Source organism: Lactuca saligna, chromosome 9, assembly GCF_052625555.1.
Source record: "Lactuca saligna cultivar CGN05327 chromosome 9, ASM5262555v1, whole genome shotgun sequence".
Taxonomy (NCBI): Eukaryota; Viridiplantae; Streptophyta; class Magnoliopsida; order Asterales; family Asteraceae; genus Lactuca; species Lactuca saligna.
Window position 1 is genome coordinate 39,532,930 of NC_136425.1, and position 20,928 is coordinate 39,553,857.

Consider the following 20,928-nt stretch of genomic DNA (forward strand, 5'->3'; position numbering starts at 1 on the left):
TTGAATCCGTTAGCACTGCTACAGCCTCTGCTCCCATTTGTTTGGCCAGGCGCAGTCCAACAAGCACGGCTTCAAATTCCGCCTCATTATTCTAGGTGTGGAAATCAAAGTGAAGAGCGTAGGTGACCTCTTCTCCCTCTAGGCAAGTCAAGATTAGGCCTGCTCCTGAGCCCTCTATGATGGATGCCCCATCGATATACAACGTCCATCTTCGATTGTTTTCTGGGATTTCATTCACTACCAAGATTCCTTCTTTGGTTGTGTCACCCCTGCCAGGGATTTCAAGCAGGAAGTCTGCCAACTCTTGTCCCCTGATGCTTATTCTTGGGCGATAACCGATGTCGTGTTCTCCTAACTCAATTGCCCACTTTGCGAGTCGGCTTGATGTTTCTGGCTTGAGCAGTATCTGTTTGATCGGGTAGTTTGTCAAGACTTCGATCTGGTGTCCTTGAAAATAACTTCTCAGCACTAGCTTCTCTAAAGTGGGGTAGTTCAGTTCGAGACCTTGTAGCACTCAGCTGATGAAGTACACCGGATTCTACTCTCCCTTCGTTTCTACAACCAAAACGGAGAATATGGCCTCGTTTGAGGTCGAGAGATATGCCTGCAATGTCTCGCCCGTAATAGGACTGGCCAATATAAGTAACTTGTGTAGGGATTCTTTGATCTTCTGGAGTGCTGACTCTGCTACCGCCATCCATTGGAAGTTACTTTTCTCAATACAACCCTTTAATGTGTGAAAGAGTAGCATGGCCTTGTCAGCCGACTTCGAGATGAATCTATTGAGTGATGTGAGTTTCCTGTTCAGGCCTTGCACATCCCTCAAGGTGTTTGGAGGTGGGGTCTCTATGAACCCATCCACCTTGACTGGGTTGGGTTGGATGCCTTGTCTAGTAACATAATATCCCAAGAACTGCCCCTCTTCCACCTCAAAGGTACATTTTCCTGGGTTCAACTTCATCTTCATATTTTCTAATGTTTTGAAAGTTTCTTCAACATCCCGCAACATTTTTTCCTCATCCGGGCTTTTAATAACCATGTCATTGACAAATACCTCGATGTTTCTTCCAATTTGGTTGGAGAATATCGAGTCGACCATTTGTTGATATGTTGCCCCCGCATTCTTTAATCCAAATGGCATTTTGGTGTAAAAAAAGATGCCATGGTTAGTATAAAAAGTTGTATTTTCCTCGTCTTCCTTGCTCATCGGAATTAAATGACAACCTTTATACGCATCTAGAAAGCACTTTAGTTTGAAACCCTGTAGTGACTCCACCTTTTGGTCGCTTTCTAGTAGGGGATAACAATCCTTGGGGCACGCCTTGTTTAGGTTAGAGAAGTCGATGCACATGCGCCATGACCCGTCATGCTTTTGTACCATGATGGTATTAGCGATCTAGGTTGGGAAGACTGCTTCTCTCAAGATTCATGCTTGTGTTAGCTTGGCTACCTCTGCATTGATCGCCCTGTTACTGTCTCCTCCCTGGACCCTCTTCTTCTTCTTAATCTCCTTCGTTCCTGGCTTGATCATGAGCTTATGCTTTATGACTTTCCTATCCATGCTGACCATGTCTGTGGGAGTCCATGCAAACAAATGTTTGTATCGTCTGAGTAGGTCGATGAGCACCTACCTGGGTGTGCTCTGGGAGGCTATGACTAATGTTGATCGGCTGGTTAGGGTATTCTTCATTAATCACCTCCTTCTCATTTGTTGATTCAGCTCGCGCTTTCTTGGTTTCCCTTATTATCTCCACTGGTTGCATGATTGTAAGGTATTGCAGTTCCCATGGTGGCATGGCAAGAATCGTAGTCGGACCCTCAGTAGTGCTGAATTTCAAAATTGTGTGCATTGTTGATGGGACCGCTCCTAGTTTGAGCAGATTCATCCTCCCCAAGATGATGTTGTGCTCTGCTGAGTGCCAAATTACAACGAAATCGACCAGGATTGGTTTCTTCTGTTGCTTATCGTGGCTGGTTAGCGTGAAAGGTAGGTGAATTATATCAAGCGGCCATAAGCTTTATCCTGTAATTCCTACAAACCTTCCTGTTGTGGGTCTCAGGTTGTCCTTCCACCAATCCGGAAGGAGACAAAAGTAATGCTCATAGATTATGTCTGTTGAGCTGCCTGGGTCGACGTACACCCTATGTATGACCATGTTTTTTATAGAGGCTTGAATTATGAGTGGATTATCACCTCTCCGGCCTTCCGATCTGGGGTCTTGCACTGAGAATGTAAGTGCTTGTGTTGCGGCTGCAAGGATTCTTTGACCGACTGGTCCTTCTTGCCTACCCCTCTTGCCTCGTATCATGAATATCTCTCTGGGTTGGGCACCTTCTCGTGGTGTACCTTTGGCATTCTCGGCGTCGAACTTAGCACGTAAGCTCCGTGCTATCTCTACAAGATCTCCCTTGAGTTGTTTCTCCTCCATCTCTTTCTTGAGAACTGAGAAAATTATAGTGCCATGCATTTTTCTCTTGTGATATTCACAGTACCGTCCCTTTAGTGCTTTCGCCGGCTGCTGCCTGTCTGCAACCACATATACGTCTGGTCGGCTGCCTCGTCTGTTATCCCTGGTAAATGGCCGGAAGCGACTGTGTGGTCTCTTTCCTCGCCCAAAGTGTCTACTTACGCCTAGTACCCACGTGTGAGTTGGGATATGACGCTTGATCATCATAGCATTTAAATATGCTTGCTTCTTTGCTTCACCCACCTCTTGTCTCAAGTATCGTTCCACCTTTTCCTTTAGTTCAGCTCTCGTTTGTGGTTTTTTGCCCATGAGCTTTTGCGACAAGGGGCCTGGTAGGAGTCCCCATGTGAAGGCCCCGACTATGAGGCCCTCATCATGTCCTGGCACATCCAAGGTCGCATTTGTGAACCTCGTGAAGTACTCCCTTACGCTTTCACCCTCTTTCTGCTTGCATCCAATGATGGAGTGGGAATCACCTTTATACATTCGTAGTTGCATGAAGTTTGTGAGGAACAAGTATTTGAGTTGGCCAAAGTTGTAGATGCTACCCAGATGAAGCGTCTTGAACCATGTGCCTACATTTCCATCAAGGGTTGTTGGGAAGTAGGTGCACCATAATCGCTCGTCTAACTTGAGCAACGTTATTGTCCATTCGTACGTGTCAATGTGGTTGTTTGGGTCGGTGGTGTCGTTGTAAGTTTTTAGGTTGGGTAGTTTGGTTGTGTTTGGGATTTCGTAGTCCAACAACTCCTTGGTGAATGGAGATTTAACACTACGTGATAGACAGTCTTGATTTGGGATGGCTAGCGGTCCCTGCATGTTGTATTGGTGGGATGTGTTGTATGGTTGCGCCCCCGGATGGCCTTAGAATGCATGGTAGCCTGAGTTTGCGCCATAGAAGGATTGCTACTGGAACGGTAATTGAAGTGAGTATTCGGGAGGAACGAGTTGAGAGTGGGTTATAGGATGGCTTGCTGGAGTTTGCTGCCGGCTGGTGTTGGTGGTAATGATAGTTTCGCCCCACGTGTGTGTTGCAAGGTAGAAAACCGATGATGGGGTTATCTTGGTTTGTGCTAGTGGTGGTAACGAGAGCATCAAATGTGTGCCCATCACCATCTGGTTCGGTGATGATATCTGGGGTGATGGTTGGGCATTTGGTATTTGGTTTACTGGCAGCATCGTTAAGGGGATTAGTAATTGATTTTGCATTATTGGTGTGAAGAATGGTGACATTTGGGGTACTGGAGATTGTGTCGCTGTTGGCTGGAATGTTAGTGGCGTCTGAAGGGGTGTGACTAATGGTACCGTCACCTTAGTTGGGCTTGGCTGCTAGGAAGAAGGTTGTGTGGTAGTATCACTACTTGTTTCTGACGATCTAGGTGGCGGAGGAGGTGGCTGCTGACTCCCTGGTGGTACTGCAGTTACTATAGAGCTTCCTTCGCCAATCACTTCTCTATTGGCCGTCATCGGTGGCGGTGTTTTGTCCAACGGTGACATGGACCGTATAAGATTAGTCTGGGCTCTTCCAGCTCCATCGTTGCCGTCGGATGCCATTGATTTCGCTTAACGGTGCTTTTGGTTTCGTTCTTTGTCACACAAACGGATGGCGCTAAATGATGCGACCTTGCTATCGCTTCCTTCCAAGCTCTTCTAATGGATTCAGAGTGGCTTCTGCAAGGTTACAAGAAAGAAACGCCGCCAGCCGTTTCCCGGGTGGAGGCTCCCGGAAAGACACTCTAACGGTCAAGTTAGATAAGGTTTAGGGATTATGTGATTGTGGCTGGAAAAAGATAGCTTACCTCTCGAGCTTCTGATCGCCCCCTTTTATTCCTAGCGACCTTGTCATGTCCATACGAGACATGATCACTTTAAGGAGACAATGTCATAGGCACTGATTGGAGGTTCATGCGCCTCTATCTGTTAGAGTGCTATCATTGGCTCTGGCGGTAATACTCTAATCATGTATCTTGTCTCCTGAACCTATCTTTTTTCTTGGCACCGGGAACGTCCCTTTCGGGCTTGAGCCTTTCACGAGGGCGCCCTGCTCTTAGGGGAACAGGCGAGCGATGAGCCTGCTGAGCTTGGCTCGACCAGTGCGCCAGGTTCCTTAGCCGGGGAGGACTCTTCTGCGCTAGCTTAGGCACATCATCATGAGCTATTGAGTGATCTTGTGTTTCTTTGGAGTGAAGAAGGGGCCTTGAAGAAGGATTGGGATTCCATGATTTGGATCTGAGCTTATTTCAGTTGGAAGCTTCATGCTGAGGTATACAGCTCAAAGCATTCTCACTCTTTTGATTTGTGCATCTTCTAGTGTATTTTAGGGTTTTAGTCCCAAAGTTGGAGACTTTATGAGATATTGAGCTCCAAAGTTTATTATCAGTTTCTTTGAATGTCTTTAGTGGTGTGAAATTATAAAAAATCAGGACTTGGACGTTTGAATCAACCCATGCATGAGATATCTGCATTTTGAGATGAGAAAATGAGATTTTTGGGTGTTTATGACTTTAACAACCATAAAAAGTCTTAAAGTCACATACTTTATGGAGTAAGAGCCTCTAGGGAGTCCAGATCTATGATATAAGCTAAGGTCTTAACGGGTTAATACCAAGAAAGTGAGGAAACCATATTAGACGTACGCCGAGCGTAATCCTAGTATGCCCCACGTACTGGGTTGGTGTCCCCGGTCAGATTTTGTGCATGCTTGTGTACGCCGAGTGTACCAAGGGAGGTACGCCCCGCGTAACCTTGTTGTGATCCTTTTTGGGCTAAATCTTATAAGTGGCCTTAAGGGTTGGGCCTGGATCTTTGGGCTTGTGTACTAGAGACTTTGAGCAGAGAAATAATATATATATATATATATATATATATATATATATATATATATATATATATATATATATATATATATATATATATGCCTTGGGCCCTTGTGTTGGGCTTGTCACTTGGACTTGAGAGTTAGGCCTTGGGAGAGCACATTCATTATTGGGCCTTGGTGGGCCTAATGAGTTTTGGGTTATTGATGGGCTAGTTAGTGGACTACCTTTATACCTAAAGAGTGAGGATTTGGACTTAGATCTTAATTGGGTAATTGTGGATTTTGGTCCAGTGTTAGAGGCCGGTGTAACAGCAACATCTATAGGAGTTTTTCATCATCCGAGGTGAGTCTTCTCACTATACTTTACCTAGAGTGGTAACCTTTGTGTGGCCGGAGGGTCTTATGTGCTTATATTGAGTATTTTGATATCCTGCATTATGTCTTTGTGATTTATGTTGTGTATTATTCTGAGCTTACTGAGTTAGGACCGAAGAGTCCACTCGGGTTGTGTGATCGGAGGGTTCCACTGAGACACATTGACCGAAGGGTCTTATCTGAGTATAGCCATGAGAGGCTAATGATATATGTGTGGTATTTTTAGGAAACTCACTAAGCTTCGTGCTTATCGTGTTACGTGTTATGTGTTTCAGGTTCTTCTCAGGATCACAGGAAGGCGCCAACTTGATTGTACACACCAGAGAAAGAGTTATGTTTTGAGGATCCTGGATTATTAATCAAACATTTATGGAGTTGTGTTTTGTAAATTAAATAAATGGGATTTTTGTGAAATGTGTTATGAGAATTATGTGATTTTAAAATGAAAATTTTGTTTGAAATTTTACGGTGTTACAACTAAGAAGGTTAAATAAATATCAAACCTAAATATAATCATATATAAACTAAATTTTAATATTAAAATAATATATTTACTCGTACTTATAAATTTATGATTTTTAACTTTTAACATATTATACTTAATTTATTAGTTTTATTATACTGTTGGATTGAAACCATTATCATTTTAAAGATATATTTTTGGAACAATTTGTATATAATACTTTAATTATTAATTTAAATTTAATATTATGTGATTAACTTAAATATAAATTTTAGTTTAACTTAAACAACCTAAAAAATATTTTGTAAATAGTTCAAAGTAATAAATTGTAGTGTCTTTTTAATAATGATTATAAGTTGGGTAATAAGGTTAAATTAATATAAAACCTAAAGTGTAATCATAAATAAACTAAATTTCAATTTTAATATAATATATTTACTTCTACTTATAAAGTTATCGTTACATTGTTAATTTAAATATATTATTACAGTGTCAATTTAAATATAAATTTCAGTTTCACTTAAAAAACCAAAGTATACTTTTTAAATAGTTAAAAGTGATAAATACAAAAACTAAATTGTAATATGAATTTAACTAAAGTATTTCCTAAAGATATTTATATAATCATTAAAAAATTTCAAATAAATAGCTTAAAATAACTTACAATAACAATAGTTAAAAAAAATAAATAAATAAAATAAAAAAACTCTATATAAATGTATATTGTTATCTTTAAAATCGAAAACAATGTTTATATTTTAAATAATTATAATGATAGAAATTAAAAAAATTAAGCAAATAACTTTTAAAAAAGTAAATAATAATAACAAAAACCATAAATAACATTATCCATATATTATATTTAATTTTATTCATGTGTAACTCGTAGGTAGAAGTCATTCAAACGATTGTAATTATGTAGTTATAATAGATTTATATATTATTATATAATTCAAAATAATAAATATATTATATCAATCTAGTAGACGAATTATTATATCAGATTTAACAATAACATTATTTTTATATTTAAAAAAAAACCATATATTTACATAGGTTCCAACTACATAGGTGTTTCTGCGCAACGCGATGACATTTGTCTAGTTACGTATAAATGTAGTTATTTGTTTCTTTGAAAATTTCACGTTTGTTATATTATATTTTGCATAAAACAATATTAGTAAATATGTTTAAATTAACTGAAGTGTAAAAATAATTGATTAGGTTAATATTAAAATAATGATAAAGAAAATAAACATGCCAATTTTTTAGATATACATGTAGCTGAATAAAATTTTATTTTAATTTTGAGCTATAAAATCGACCTGCCATTTAATTATTGTTTACAAAATACATACCCCAGACACTATATATCAACATGGCAACTTTTTGAACTACATTTAATGTTCGACATAAATTGTTTTTATTAAGTCTACTACAAACTAATTGCTATGGCTTTTGTCTAGACTGGTTTTGTATTAACTTTTTTTTCGTTTTTATAATTATAAAAATTAAAATAAACTTTCTCCTACACATAATAACACAAATTATCCAACATTTTAAAAGACGGACACGCCTTGTGTATTTATAAAATTAAAATTACCGATTATTTTTATCGATGGCCTACAACCAACCCCTCAAGTACAGCCAAAAAAAAAAAAAAAAAAACTCTCCATTCGTAGTAACCCGTATTCATTGTACGATTCACACACAGATAAATTCTAGCCGACCAATAAACACAAGTAAGAAAAGAAAACACAAGTAAGAAAAGAAAAAAAAGTCTTCCTGTTTCAAAGACAGAATACAATTCATATTTACTATCTTTATTGATATATATCAACTAATGCATCCAATATGGCCATGGATAAGGTGCTATCATAAAATATTTGGGATTTAATAGTACGGTGTACTTGCACAATATTCTGAGGGGTAGTGAATGAATGTGTGTTGTCTTGTGACAAGACCTTTCCTCTCTCTCTCTCTCTCTCTCTCTCTCTCTCTCTCTCTCTCTCTCTCTCTCTCTCTCTCTCTCTCTCTCTCTCTCTCTCTCTCTCTCTCTCTCTCTCTCTCTCTCTCTCTCTCTCTCTCTCTATAAGTCATTCTAATATAATTTTTTTAGAGTAAATTCAAGAAATAAACAAAAAGAAAGGGTTGTTTGAAGAAAATAATTAAAGAAAAACACATTTCAGAAAATGATAAAAGAATCCGCAGAGCAACCTATACGGATCTATTAAGTCCTCTGTTTTATATTTTTTAATTTTTTTGCGTTAATTTTAGTTTATTAATATTAATTTTTATAACTATATTAACACGTCATGTGATTATTGTGTAAAAAATTGAGAAATTTTATTTATTTATTTATTGTTTTTTGCGTTAATTTTAGTTTATTAATATAATTTTTTTTAAATACACTAATATAATTTTTTTTGAATGAGGTCTAACTCGAGGGATCCATTAAAGGTTAAAAATAATGAATTTATATTTAATCCGCAGAGCACCCTCTGCGGATCCATTAAAGGCTCTGCGAATCCTCTATAGCTTTGCGGAATCTTTGTTTTCTAACTTTTTAAAATTTTTTTGTTTTTTCGTTTTCTTTGCGTTCATTTTCGTTTATTAACATTAATTTTTTTTTAAATACACTAATAATTTATGTGATTATGTTAAAATTTTGACAAAAAAATTAAAAATAATGAACTTATGTTTAATATCAGTCCACAAAACTGTTTGGAAATCCACATAATTGTTATCAGTGGATCAGTATACATATGTATTCTCTTCTTGGAATCACCTCTGCAAATTAGTGTACACCTCTATATAAGGGAATACATAGAACTGTTAAAGGAATAAAAAAATGACTGACAAACAGCTTTGCGGATTACCAAACAATTTTGCGGAATAAGTAATACAAAATCACTTTACCATGCGTATCCTTTCATCAATTTTGTATAATTTCTTCTTCATTTCATTTTTTTTTTAAATTAACCCTCATATTTTCCGTCATAATGACTTCCACACCATGGAGCGCTGAGGATAACCTTCGTCTAACTCGTGCATATATTAATATCCACGAGACCACCAGGGTGAATGATCCAAGTTATTGGACCCGTTTAACTTGTTGGAAATATTTTGATGTGATTGTCACTTGAAATGAGTTGAGTATTGATTTACATTTTCTAACAAACATTATCAGAATGTTTCAAGTTGGAAAGATACTAAATGTTCAACAAGTGTTTGAAGAATCAGATGTTGGAGCACTTGAAGCTTACATGGAGCACCTGCTGTTGACATGGATCACTTGCTGAAAGCTAGTTGGATCATCATGATCTCAGGTGGCATATCTAGATCATATGTGGAGAATCAAGACACTGATGGATCATTTGGAATATTGATGGCTCATCAGAAACATTGTTGACTCATCCACAACTCTATGGCTCAACAAGAGTTGATGGCTCAACAAGAACACTTGATGGCTCAACTCAAGTCAATGGATCAACATGATCACATTGTTGACTCAACAAGGTTGCACATGACACATCATGTACAATAAAGGCACGTCCAAATGCTCAAAGGAACATGAATTTCGTCCATAACCCATCATGAACATATGGCGGTACATCTTCAAGTTCAAGTCACAGTCCAACATTCAAGAAACTACTCAACTTGGTCAACAACACTTCTGGAAGTTGGTGACATCTAAGAAGACAATTGAGCAACATGATGCTCATGTTTATCATCACTTTTTCAATGCTGATCAAGAAGGTTTAAGAATTATGAAGATTCATAACTTGGATGGAACCCTAACGGAATACTAACAGAATTAGAATATTCCATCCATTCTCCGTTAAGTAGGGCAAATGTGTCAAATGATGACTTAGGCATGATGACGTGTCAACACCTGATTGATCAAGCCATGTCATGGGCTTTTCCAAAGCCTATAAATAGGCCCCTTGGGATCCATTATAAAGCTGATCTTCCTTGCTCATTTCAGATCATTCTACACAATTGTTGTTTAGATTAGTCTTCAGAGAGCCATTTGAGTATTTTAGCTTGTATATCATTCAAACACTTGTAACTGAATCTTGATGAATATGAGACACTTTCGAATCATTGATCTTGAACATATAAAAAACGTTTTTATCATTAACTTTGTGATTCACAACTCTTTATTTTCCGCATTACTTGCCACTTGACGATTCTGAAACTCTGTTTCATTATTTTCAACACTTGGACTACTCTAGTCTAGGTTTACTAAATCTTCCTTATTTCTTTAGTTGGTATCAGAGCTCGAGTGATCGAATTTGAGACTTAGAAAACTTTTCACAATTTTTTTTTCAAGTTTCAAACTAGTATCACCTGTTCTCAATGGCAAGTGTGAATCAAAACCAAAATGTTCTCTATTCAGTTTCAATTGCAAATAGTCTTGGAGCAGGAAATCGTGCACCTATCCTTGTGCCTAGTGAATACACTTCTTGGGCAGATCGCATCAAGTACTACCTGGAAGGTCATGACTCTAACATCTGGACCTTCATCTCCACTGGAAAACATACTCCAGAATTTTTGAAGGACATCAGAGTTCCTGAAGCTAATGTCTCTCTTGAAACCTCCAAAGTTATCTCTGGATCTGTTTCCTCTGCTGCTCAACTTCGTGATAGGAAAACCAAGAAAGTTTGAGGCTAAGACAATGCAAGAGCTATTATTTGGAATTCCTCATGATATCTATGAGCAACTTCCTGATGAAGACAAGAGTTCACCCTTTAATGTCTGGAAAGCACTCAAGAAACAATTTGAGGGAACTGATAAGATTCTTGCAAATAGGAAGAAGGCTGCATTGACAAACATGGAGAACTTCAAGATGTTACCCCATGAAACTCTCTTTGATGCATATTCTAGGTACAACATTGTTGTCAACAGGGTGAAGAAACTCAAAGGAGAATGATCGCAAGAGGATTTCAATATGAAATTCTTGAACAATTTATCTCCAAAATGGGATATAGTGCATATGATCATACTGCAAACTACAATCAATCTAGACACCATGTCTCTGTTTGATCTGTATGCTGAACTGCAACAACATTAATCAAAGGTCAACAAGCTAGCTCAAGCAAATCCTTTTATTAATCAAGGACTTGCCCTGGGAAATTCAGCACCCATGACAAATCAATCTCAAAACTTGATTTCACATCACAATCCAATCCCAAACCACTTTGCTGATCAGTTTGCCAACCAAGGATATGGAGCATATCCTTATCAAAGTTCGAGTATGGCTCAGCAGTACAACCAGAATCTATACATGTCAACTCAACAACCTCTTCAAATCGCAAATGGGTACATGGCTAATCATCAAGCTTTCATTGGAACTATAACGGAATCTCCTCAAATCAATGAGGAAAAGGAGTATGAAGAGTGCTTGGCTCTCCTAACCAAGTTCAATCTAAACTTCAAGAAGTTTGTGAACAAGCCAACTCGAAACTTTAGAGCACAAAGTTATCAGCAACCCCAACACTATCATCAGAATTCTAGAAACTTCCAAGGAGGAAGCAACCAACAACAAAGCTTTAACTCTCAGAATTCGAATTCTGAAAGTTAGAATTCTCAAAGGATGAACACAAGGGTTCAAGATAACAAGTTGAAGTCCCAAAAGATAATGAAGTGATTAGGTGCCACAACTGTCACGGTGAAAATCATTTTGCCAAGGATTGCAAAATGAAATCCAAGAAGGTCAAAGACGAAGCATATTACCTTCAAAAAGAGAAGCAGATCAAGAAGAAGTCAAAAGACAAAGCCTTCATGGTCATGGAAACTCTGAGTGTGGAAGTCTGGGAAACAGATGATGAAGTAGATCAAGCAGAAGAAACTGAAGCCTACAAGAACTACTTCTGCTTCATGGCTGATGATGAAAAAGAGCCTTCTCCTCTCCATCAACCAGTTGTTGAAAAGGTATGCTTTATGCTTCGTGATAATCATTTAACTATTGAGCCTTTTAATGATGACATTGACCATATTTCTGAAATGATCAAAGAATATGTCACCAATGCTGAATATCGTGTCAGTTACTACAAAGATGAATTGACCGACACTCAGTTCAGACTTGAAGAACTAAGATGTCGCATGGCTAAGTTAGAAAATGACCTTGCAATCAAAACTGAGACACATCTTACGCCAGTTGAACTATACGAAATTTTATTGAATCAACGTGACATTATTGCAAAAGACAATCGTGAGATGTACGTCCAAATTAATACCAAAATCAATAGTTATAAGGCATCCAAAACCCTTCTCGAATAGAACTCACATGCTATTCTTAAGGGACCAAAACTATCATGGATCAAATATGGCCTTGGTTATGATGAAATGAACAAGGAAATCATGGGTCTCAATACTCAACCAGAGTTGTTAGCATGTGATCCAAGTCTCTTCACTGGATATAATAAAGATCATGAAGAGGTGGTAACTTGCAGTCTCGATGTAATTGCCACTTCATCCTCAAGCATCCCATTGGAAGTTATATCATCCCATGATCTTCCAAACTCGGACACTAGTTCTGACTCTCCAGTAGAATTTTCTCTTGAATGTCCAACCATGGAAAGTTTCAACTCAGAAGATGCCACTTCTGAAAAAGTAAATATCCCGGACTCTAAATCTAGTGATAAAAAGCCCAAATCAAATGAGCCAATAAGATATTACAAGACTGAACCCATTGAATTCCTCAGTCAAGAAACATTTCCATCTCTTAATGCTTCTATCTTTGGGACAAAGGACATAGGATGTAAATATTCTAAGAAACAACAGACTGGGAAGTCTCCAAGTCCAGTCAACAAGGATGAAACCTTAAAGACTGCGAGTAATTAGAAAACTGTTGTTGAAATACTCAAGAGACCTTTTGTTCCAATCAAAATCTCTTCACCTAGTCGTAAACCACAAGAGACATTTATTAATCCAACTAATGTCTCTAAAGACAAGGGAAAAGAGAAAATTAATGTCTCTAAAGAACAAGGTCCAACTGTAGTCAATCTTTCAAAACCCAAAGTGGTTAAGACTACAAATAATGACAAGGATAGGAATTCCAAGAGAGTACCTAAGGCTAAGCTAAGCCAAGGGAAGACCAGACATACCAGTCCTCCCAAAACTTCAAGGACTCAAAGAACCTCTCCTTCCAGTCACGGTTTCTTAAATTCTGGATTGCCAAACCAAACGGGAATTCACTATCAGAATAATTTCAGACCTAAAAATCTTCCAGATTTGTCTGAAATGATGAGACCAATGCCTATTCAAACCAACCCCTTCATGTATCAGAATAGAAATTACCCTATGAATTCTATTCTTGGTCCATATTGTCGTGTTTCTTCGTCCATAGGAGGGAATCACATGTTTGGGGGAAACTCTGGGTTTGCAATGATCAATCAATTCGGGGGAAATACCCAGTTTCCCATGTTTGATCAATTTGGAATGCCTGTGAACTATGGATTTCCCTCTCTAGGAATTCCTACTCACTTCACCAACTCTCCATTCTTCCCACAAACCAAACCTCAATAGAAGACCCATAGGAAATCAAAAACCAAGGTCACAAAAAACCAAGCAAAACCCAAAGAGGTTAATGCAAAACAAGAAAAGACTGTCCCAACTCCCACAAGTCCGAAGGAAGCTAACACTCAAGGACCCAAATCTACATGGGTACCTAAACCTTCTCTCTAATTGCAGGCTTTTTGTGCTGGGGTACCACACTACGATACATGGTACATTGAAAGTGGTTGCTCCAGGCACATGACTAGGCACAAAGGATATCTCAGAGATTTCAAGATCACAATGCCAGGTCAGTATGTTACTTTTGGAAACAACATGAAAGGAGAAGTTATGGGACACAGAAACATATCAAACAAGAACTTTACCATTAAGCGTGTAGCATATGTAGACGGTCTCAAACATAACCTTATCAGTGTTGCACAACTGTGTGACAATGACCATGAGCTTTTTTTCACCAAAACCAAGAGTTTGATTATGGATACCAACAAGCGCATTCTTGTTAATTCCCCACGAAATGGGAACATATATCCTCTTGTTATTGAACTAATGGAGGGAACCCCATACATTTTTCTTCTTTCCAAAGCCGCCTCTGACATTAGTTGGTTGTGGCATAGAAGACTCTCCCACCTCAACTTTGGTTATATCAACAAACTCATTGGAAAGGATCTTGTGAGAGGGCTACCATTGTTAAAACTTGAAAATGATATACTTTGTGCTGCCTGTGAACAAGGCAAAATCACCAAATCTCTACACAAAAGTATAACAGAACATAGTGTATCTGAACCTCTTCAGCTTATACATATTGATATATGTGGTCCTACTACAGTTCTAGCTTAAGTGGTAAGAGATACATTCTTATGATTGTGGATGACTACACCAAATTCACTTGGGTGTACTTTCTGCGAAACAAATCTGAAACCACCAATGAGCTAATTAACTTCATTCGCTACATAGAAGTTAGGGTAGGCAAGCCACTTAGAAGACTGAGAAGTGACAATGGTGGTGAATTCAATAACAACGCCTTAGATAGCTTTCTTGTATCCAAAGGCATCGAGCACAATTTTTATGCACCCTACACTCCACAACAGAATGGTGTATTTGAACGGAAGAACCGAACACTATGTGAAGCTACTCGATCAATGTTGATCTTCGCAAACCTACCACAACACTTCTGGGCTAAAGCCACAGCAGCAACCTATTTCACTCAAAACAGATCCCTAATTAAGAACAAGCTTGAAGTCACTCCCTATGAAGCAATGAACAAGAGGAAGCCCAATGTCAAATTCTTTCACATCTTTGGCTGTCATTGCTACATCAAGAATAATCGGGATCAACTAGGGAAATTTGCACCCAAGGCTAATGAAGGTATCTTTCTTGGATATTGCCTTCATGCTGCAACCTATAAAGTTTTGAACAAAAGAACCAGGGTGATAAAGGAAAGCAATGATGCCACTTTTGATGAAATTTATGTAAGGGTTCTGGATCCAAACCACTCTGGTCCTCAAATGGTAGTGTCATTTGATAAAATGAACCAGCCATCACATGCTAATGCTTCTACTCGAGTCCATGCTATTGAAGTAGATTTTGATTTCCTCTTTCCAACTCAACCTTCTGCCCTTGAATCAGAAAAGCTCACAAAAACAGCTTCTCCTGATATCTCTCAACCTCATCAACCATCAAAAGTCTCAAGTTCCACCAAAGCTTCGGTTGAGGGGGAACCATCTTCGAAGGACTCTATTCCTAAAAGTCATTTAGAATCTTCTGAACCTTCTTCCCCAACCTCCCATCAATCTGGACTAGTCATAAAACCAATCACTGCATCTTTCGAGGGGGAACAACCTTTGAATGGTTCCATTCTTAAAGGTACTTTGCAATCCTCCAAACCATCCAGTCCATGGTTTCAGTGGGAACCCCACTCGATTGGTTCCAGCCCCTCAAGTTCCTTCATGTCTACTTCATCTGTTGAATTCAATCATGCAATAGTTGAGGCGGAACCACCTGTTTCAGGTAGTTCTGGACTTTTCCAAGAAAATCTTTTTGAAGGAACATTCACTTCTGACTACCCTCCTCATCCAAAAGAACAATATGAGGTAGTTTGCACTCCTCAAATCCATAAGGAAGCTCGCCTCACAAAATGGACAAAGGATCATCCAGTCGATCAAATCATAGGTGATCTAGATTATGGAGTAGTGACTCGTTCAGCAACAAAGAATGAATGTCTATATGCAAGCTTTCTATCCATGATAGAGCCTAAAGGAATCAAAGAGGCTCTACAAGATGCAGATTGGGTAAAAGCAATGCAAGAAGAGTTAGCTGAATTTGAACGCAACAACGTGTGGGACTTAGTGCCAACACCAGAAGGAGTATCAGTTGTTGGTTGATGATGGGTCTACAGGAACAAAAGTGATGAAGATGGAGTCATCATCAGGAACAAAGCCAGACTAGTTGTCAAAGGCTACTCGCAATACGAAGGCATAGACTATGATGAAACCTTTGCACCTTTTGCGAGGATAGAAGCCATTAGGATTTTCTTGGCATTTGCTGCACACAAGAATTTTAAGGTCTACCAAATGGACGTGCAGTGTGCATTCTTGAACAGAGAAATTGATAGAGATGTCTATGTTCAACAACCCCTGGATTTGAAGATCCAAAGTTCCCTAACCATTTCTATAAGCTTCAAAAGGCTGTTTATGGATTGAAGCAAGCCCCAAGAGAATGGTATGGAACATTATCTAAGTTCTTAGAAGATTCCAAGTTTCATAGAGGGTCTATTGATCCCACCCTCTTTAGGAAAATCCACAACAACCATCTGATCGTCGTGCAGATCTACGTCGACGACATCATATTCGGTTCAACCAGCAAGGACCTTAGTGATGAGTTTGATGAGTTGATGAAAGCAAATTTAGAATGAGTATGATGGGTGAGCTCAACTACTTCCTAGGTCTACAAGTTCGTCAATCTCCTAAGTGAATCTTCATTGGTCAAGAGAAGTACATCAAAAATCTATTGAAGAGATACTCCATGGAGAACGCATCAATTGCAAAGACACCAATGTCTACTTCCTACAAGCTTGATTCAGACCTTGATGAAAAATCTGTAGATCAGAAGCACTATAGAGGAATGGTTGGCTCATTATTGTATCTTACAGCTAGTCAACCAGGCATCATGTTTTCAACATGTTTGTGTGCACGCTTTCAAGCCAATACCAAGGAATCACACCTCATAGCAGTCAAAAGAATTTTCAAATATCTGAAAGGAACTGCCTCTCTGGGTCTATTCTATCCTGCTAAAGGCAACTTCTACCTCCAAGCCTTTACTGACTCAGATTATGGAGGATGCAAGCTCGACAGGAAGAGCACTTCTGGTAGCTGTCATTTCTTAGGAGGCAGGTTGGTCCGTTGGACCTCAAAGAAGCAAGCATGTGTTTCCACCTCTACTGTTGAAGCTGAGTATGTTGCTGCCGCTAGTTGTTGTTCTCAGGTACTTTGGATGCAAACACAACTGAGAGATTATGGGTTCAAAATGCAACAGATCCCAATCTATTGTGACTCTAAGAGTGCAATTGCAATCTCTCACAATCCAATCAACTACTCAATGACCAAGGACATTGATATCATGTATCCCTTCCTTAAAGATAATATTCAAAAAGGTCATATTGAGCTTCATTTTGTTCCTACAGAAGAAGAGACTGCATGCGTTCACAAAAGCTCTAGATGAATCCAAGTTCTTACACTTTCTAGGACGACTTGACATGCTTAATCCAGATTCTCTAGGCATTTGAAAATTTTTCTTTCTCTTAAAAGAAAACTCCAAAAATATTTTATTTCTAATTCATTGTATTTTTGCTTTATTTTTTCAAAAAAAAAAACAAAAAAAAACCCTCAAAAAGTTTTATAGTTTTTCTTTACATAAGAGAAAACTACAAAAATATTTTATTTTTTGTATTTTGTCTTACTTTAAACAAAAGAAAATACCAAAAATATTTTATCTTTATTTTTGTTAGAAAAATGCAAGTTGTCATCACAACTACGCAAATCAAGAAGGTTAGTTGCTCCCCACTTTAATGATTTTTCAAAATACTAAATTCTGTGGTTCTTCAGTTTGCTTCACTACACAACTAATATTGGTACTTCAATGACCATTAACAAGCTTCATCGTTATACTCTACTTAGAGTTATAAAATACATCAAGTACTAATGTTATGTGGGATAATTTGAGGCGAACTCTAAGGTTTAGTTAAGCCAATGTGTTATAGTATATTTGTGGCTTCCCTATCCTAGTGAGCTCATGACACAAAAACGCGAACTTGTGTATTTTGAGGGACATAAAAAGGTTTGCTTTGTGAATATCTATACCCAATAAAAATCTTCTTAGTTAAAACAAAGCAAGTCAAGTTCCAAGTATATATGTTTAATTTCTGCACTTTGAATCTAATTATATATTCAATAAGTTATAGTTCAGGAGTGGAGTCAATCTGTGACCTATGAGAACTCGACCATTAAACCCCACGGGATATTGAAAATCTGTCCACCTGCAGTACATTAACGCGGATCGGACCGGGAAGAAGCCCGCTACGTGGGTTTTCATAGAAAGTCATAGACTCCATTAGTGACCTAAGAGATTTCGAGTACCCCAATGAATTTCTTAGAAAGTCACGAACTAAAGTACAAATAGAAGTAAAGCTAAGAGCTATTTGCTTGTGTACTTTGTCAAAGTTAGTGTTATAATAGAAGATTAAAAAAAATAGTTATGTTCTTAGGTCAACTAATATATATACTATTTTTTTTTAAGTTGTGTCACTTTGAATTTGGCGATACCTTTTGATACAAAAGGAGTAAATGAAAAGGTATAGGTGGTAGGAATGCCAAAAATGAATGTTGTTCAAAATAAGTGGGGGACATTTATGAGGATTGTCAGTATTTAGGGCTTGGGAAGTAATTAGGCCTTAGACACAAATATACGCATTGCGGTGAGACATAATTGGTGAGTACAAATTAGGTTATTCTGTGTGATGATTCAAAACCTAATAATCCATAAGGTAATTCTTTACAATGTGAAGTGAAGAATTAAACACATAATTTAGTTTCTTGACAAATCTATAAGTAACAACAAGATAATCATCAATGCCTCTAAATGAGTCAACTAGTGTTTACTTAAAGTTCTTGTTTCCACATGCACACACTTCACTGCATTTTACTATTCCCTCCTCAAATTCTCTCTCCATATGCACACACATCACTTTCAAAGTTAGATTATTCAGTGTTTTCACTTTTATACTTTTTGATTAACTCATGCCTTAGAATCTAGGCAAAGTAGCTAAGTAAGATATAGAACATCACTTACTTGATCATGGAACATCCTTAACCAAGTGGAGCATCTTATGAGAATGGCTCGTCCTCTTCAAGAAAACCATATGTGTTTGTCTTGGTTTTTGGAGCATTCTTGTATATTGTGAAGAAGGTCAAGATCAAAAGCCTTAAAAAACCATCTTGAAGCAACTTCGTGCTCTCGGACCAACATGGAACAGCTTCAAGAACATGGACCAAATTTCGAGCAACAACATCAACGTGATCATCTTGATCATCTTGACCATCATGAGGCATGTTGGACCATATTTATCAACTTGATTATCTTGATCATCTTGAGGCTTCTTGGATCATCTTCATCACCTCGATAACCTGGAAGTATCATGGCGCAATTTTACCAACTTCAAGGTTCTTGATCACTTGGTCTGGCTTGGAGCATCGTCAGTCTTTTGGAGCATGTTCAAAAACGTTGGACCATGGTCAACAACATTAGAGCATCATCAAGAACATTGGCTCATGATCAACAACTTGAAGCATCTTCAGTTACTTGGTGCATTGCGTCCTTATGGCTCATTAAGTCCACATAGAGCATAATAAATGTGTCATGCACGTTTCCAATAGGTCATACACGTTTTAATGAGCCATGCTTGTTTCAAGTAGGCCATGCACGTGTCACGTATGTCATGCACATTTCAAGTAGATCTTTACTTAGGCGCCATGCACGTCTTAAAGATAACATCCATGCATGCACCGCCTTTTCTTTCTTGATTCTCAAGGCATCATTCTTGCACTCGCGACTCAAGTTGAAATTCTCTTATTTATACCTGAGTACCAACCAAGCCTTATGGTCCCAAATGTTGGCCCATGCAAGCCCTCTTTCGGCCCATTGAGAAACCCTAGAACCCTTTAACTATAAATACCTCACTTCTCCTTTGCATTCCTGCTTTTTCACTCTCTCACAAATTCTTACTTTCATACTCGCTTGGAACAACAAAGCATCGTGAGCAACAGTCACGTATGCAACAGGCAACTACCGTTGGTGAGCAAGAAGTAGCCTTGGCACAACACCAAGTTTGGCTCAACAACAAACCCATTTTCGAAAAACCTCTCTTGAGCCACAAGTTTTTTGTTGCAAAACCCTAGTTTGGCTCAACTACCTCTCTATTTTCGAAAAAACCTCTTGAGCCATAAGTCTTCTTAAGTTGTAAACCTAATTTGACTCAACAACCATCCTATTTTCGAAAATCCCTTCTTGAGCCATGAGTTTTTCTCAAGACCCTAGTTTGGCTCAACAACCCTAGTTTGGCTCAACAAACCCTAATTGTGATCAACAAGGACTTCTTGTGCCCTTTTGACCCATTAGTGATCAACAAGGATTTCTTGTACCCTCTTGAGCCATTAGTGATCAACAAGGACTTCTTATTCCCTCTTGAGCCATTAGTGATCAAAAAGGATTTCTTGTACCCTCTTGATCCATTCGTGATCAACAAGGATTTTTTGTGCCCTCTTGAGCCATCGTGTAATTTCAAAATCCCTCTTGAGCCATTCATGTTCAACAAGGTTTTTGTGCCCTCTTGAGCCATCAAGTAATTTCAAAATCTCTCTTGAGCCATTCATGATCAACAAGGTTTTTGTGTTCCATTGAGCCATTGATGATCAACAAGGTTTTTGTGTTCTATTGAGCCATTAACGCAAAAAAAAAAAAAAAAAAAAAAAAAAAAAAAAAAAAAAAAAAACCTCAGTTTCGCAGAGGTGTGACAAATCCGTAGAGGACCTAATAGATCCGCAGAGGGTGCTCTGCGGATCCTTTGGTCATTTTCTTAAATATATTTTTCCTTGGTTATTTTCTTCAAACCACCCCTATTTTTGGTCATTTCTCGAATTTTCTCTTTTATTAACATTATATCATATCTCATTTAGATATATTATGCAACTCATTTCAAAATTCAAATTTATATTTTCTGAAAATTTAATATA

General features: G+C 38.1%; 3 protein-coding genes across 3 annotated transcripts; 2 read left to right on the forward strand and 1 right to left on the reverse strand.

Moving 5' to 3' along the window:
• Positions 1–2,018: 2,018 nt before the first annotated feature.
• On the reverse strand, positions 2,019–3,287 carry LOC145016240 (uncharacterized). Its single transcript, XM_078974622.1, has one exon. The coding sequence runs from the start codon at positions 3,285–3,287 to the stop codon at positions 2,019–2,021; it is 1,269 nt and encodes a 422-aa protein (XP_078830748.1).
• A 10,640-nt stretch (positions 3,288–13,927) lies between these two features.
• On the forward strand, positions 13,928–14,482 carry LOC145016242 (putative mitochondrial protein AtMg00300). Its single transcript, XM_078974623.1, has one exon. It carries the CDS (start codon positions 13,928–13,930, stop codon positions 14,480–14,482), a length of 555 nt encoding a protein of 184 aa, XP_078830749.1.
• A 2,184-nt stretch (positions 14,483–16,666) lies between these two features.
• Positions 16,667–17,362, forward strand: LOC145016243 (secreted RxLR effector protein 161-like). The gene has a single exon (XM_078974624.1). It carries the CDS (start codon positions 16,667–16,669, stop codon positions 17,360–17,362), a length of 696 nt encoding a protein of 231 aa, XP_078830750.1.
• The last annotated feature ends 3,566 nt before the right edge of the window (positions 17,363–20,928 follow it).